Source organism: Meles meles, chromosome 5 (genome assembly GCF_922984935.1).
Source record: "Meles meles chromosome 5, mMelMel3.1 paternal haplotype, whole genome shotgun sequence".
NCBI classification, from domain to species: domain Eukaryota; kingdom Metazoa; phylum Chordata; class Mammalia; order Carnivora; family Mustelidae; genus Meles; species Meles meles.
In genome coordinates, this window is record NC_060070.1 from 98,494,521 (window position 1) to 98,495,963 (window position 1,443).

The window sequence follows — 1,443 nt, forward strand, 5'->3', positions numbered from 1 at the left end:
CTGCATGAGTAACTTTATTAACTGCTAATGAAAATTAGAACTTTTCTGGGATCTTCTGACAAGACTTTTCTTTTTATCTTAAAATGCTTTCTCTTCAGTGAAGCCATCTTTGGAGTTAGTCATTACTTTCACCATCTCTGTCATCTTGACTCCGGTCTGATATTTCTCTTCTTTTGGTCCAGTCCCTCAAATTTTAAAAGTAGCTTCAAGTTAAGGAAAGGTCATTTTTCCACAGTTCAGTTCTCTGAAAAACTTCCATCTCCCACTGAAAGTCACAGTCCAGGAGTGAAGCGAACACATGCTAGAACTTCAGGGCCATTGGAAAGTCATCATGAACACTCGCATTGGTCGATCTTATTTATCACAAGCCTGAAAATGCACAGTCCTGGAAAAGGTGGCCTCTCTGTGCGCACATGTAATTTTTAAAAAGGAGAGGATAATATGAAGGGGGCTGAGGTTTGATCACCAAAAATCAGCACAATGAAAACAAGTGATAATGAATAATGGGCACTAGAATTCAAATTACCAGATGTTTTAAAGAGATGAGGTGCCAGTTTTCAATTCCGTTTTGAACACCACATTACAAAAGAACTATTTTTAAAAATAAAAAAGGATTGAAGGTAAAAAAATAAAAATAAAAAAGAATATCTAAATTGTTGAGTGACCCCCTGTTTGTTCCTGATAAACTTCAATCACATCTTCTTCCTCCATTTCCAGTTCTTTTGGAGTGTGATTATCAGCAATTCTCTGACCTTCAAAGAGAAACCTGAGTGAATTCATTGGAACTCCCTGTCTTTGACAGTATGATTCTTTGAGTTTCTTGAGATGTGTTGTCATTTTCACTTTGAAGGGAATCTCACTGCTATCCTGTCCAATGACTTTGAGTTTAATGTATTCTCCTTCCTTCTTATCCCCCAAGTCCTCAGTTGAAGGTTTTGCCTCCTGGTCAGACATGGTGACGGTGGCTTCACCCAGGGTCTCTGCACAGCAGTGGCCTCAGGGAGGCAGAACCTCGCTCCGGGGTTTACAAATCCGTCTCTCTTCCCCACAGCACAACACTGCAGCTCCATTCACAGCATTTTTAAGTTAGGCCTGGTTAGATCTCATTTCTGTCCTTGGAGATTCTATATTGTTATTAATATTTTTCTCAAGCCTAGATATCACCTTGATAATTATTACTCTGAAGCCAATTTTTGACATATTGGTTATATGTGTATCCAGTAGTTGCATATCCAGAGACCACAATCTCTGATTTTTCCTTTGTTGGGGTTCCTTCTCTTAGTCATTCTATTGAGGGGTGGTTGAGGGAATGCATAGAATCCAAATTATTGACCACAACCCAAACAAGATGAACCTGTTTTATAGGGACCTTAGGGTTGTTGGCCTCTTATTCTTCCAGCCTGTCTTCTGGGGGAGGGTCCTGCAACATTGTTACTCAGACAA

General features: G+C 39.6%; 1 protein-coding gene across 1 annotated transcript; it reads right to left on the reverse strand.

Moving 5' to 3' along the window:
* Nucleotides 1-643: 643 nt before the first annotated feature.
* On the reverse strand, nucleotides 644-1,051 carry LOC123942073 (small ubiquitin-related modifier 1-like). Its single transcript, XM_046006029.1, has one exon. It carries the CDS (start codon nucleotides 952-954, stop codon nucleotides 649-651), a length of 306 nt encoding a protein of 101 aa, XP_045861985.1. The 5' UTR covers nucleotides 955-1,051; the 3' UTR covers nucleotides 644-648.
* Between the last annotated feature and the right edge of the window lie 392 nt (nucleotides 1,052-1,443).

What these genes read in the sequence shown, in the direction of transcription:
- LOC123942073 (XM_046006029.1), bottom strand. Translation starts at nt 954, where the DNA reads ATGTCTGACCAGGAGGCAAAACCTTCAACTGAGGACTTGGGGGATAAG.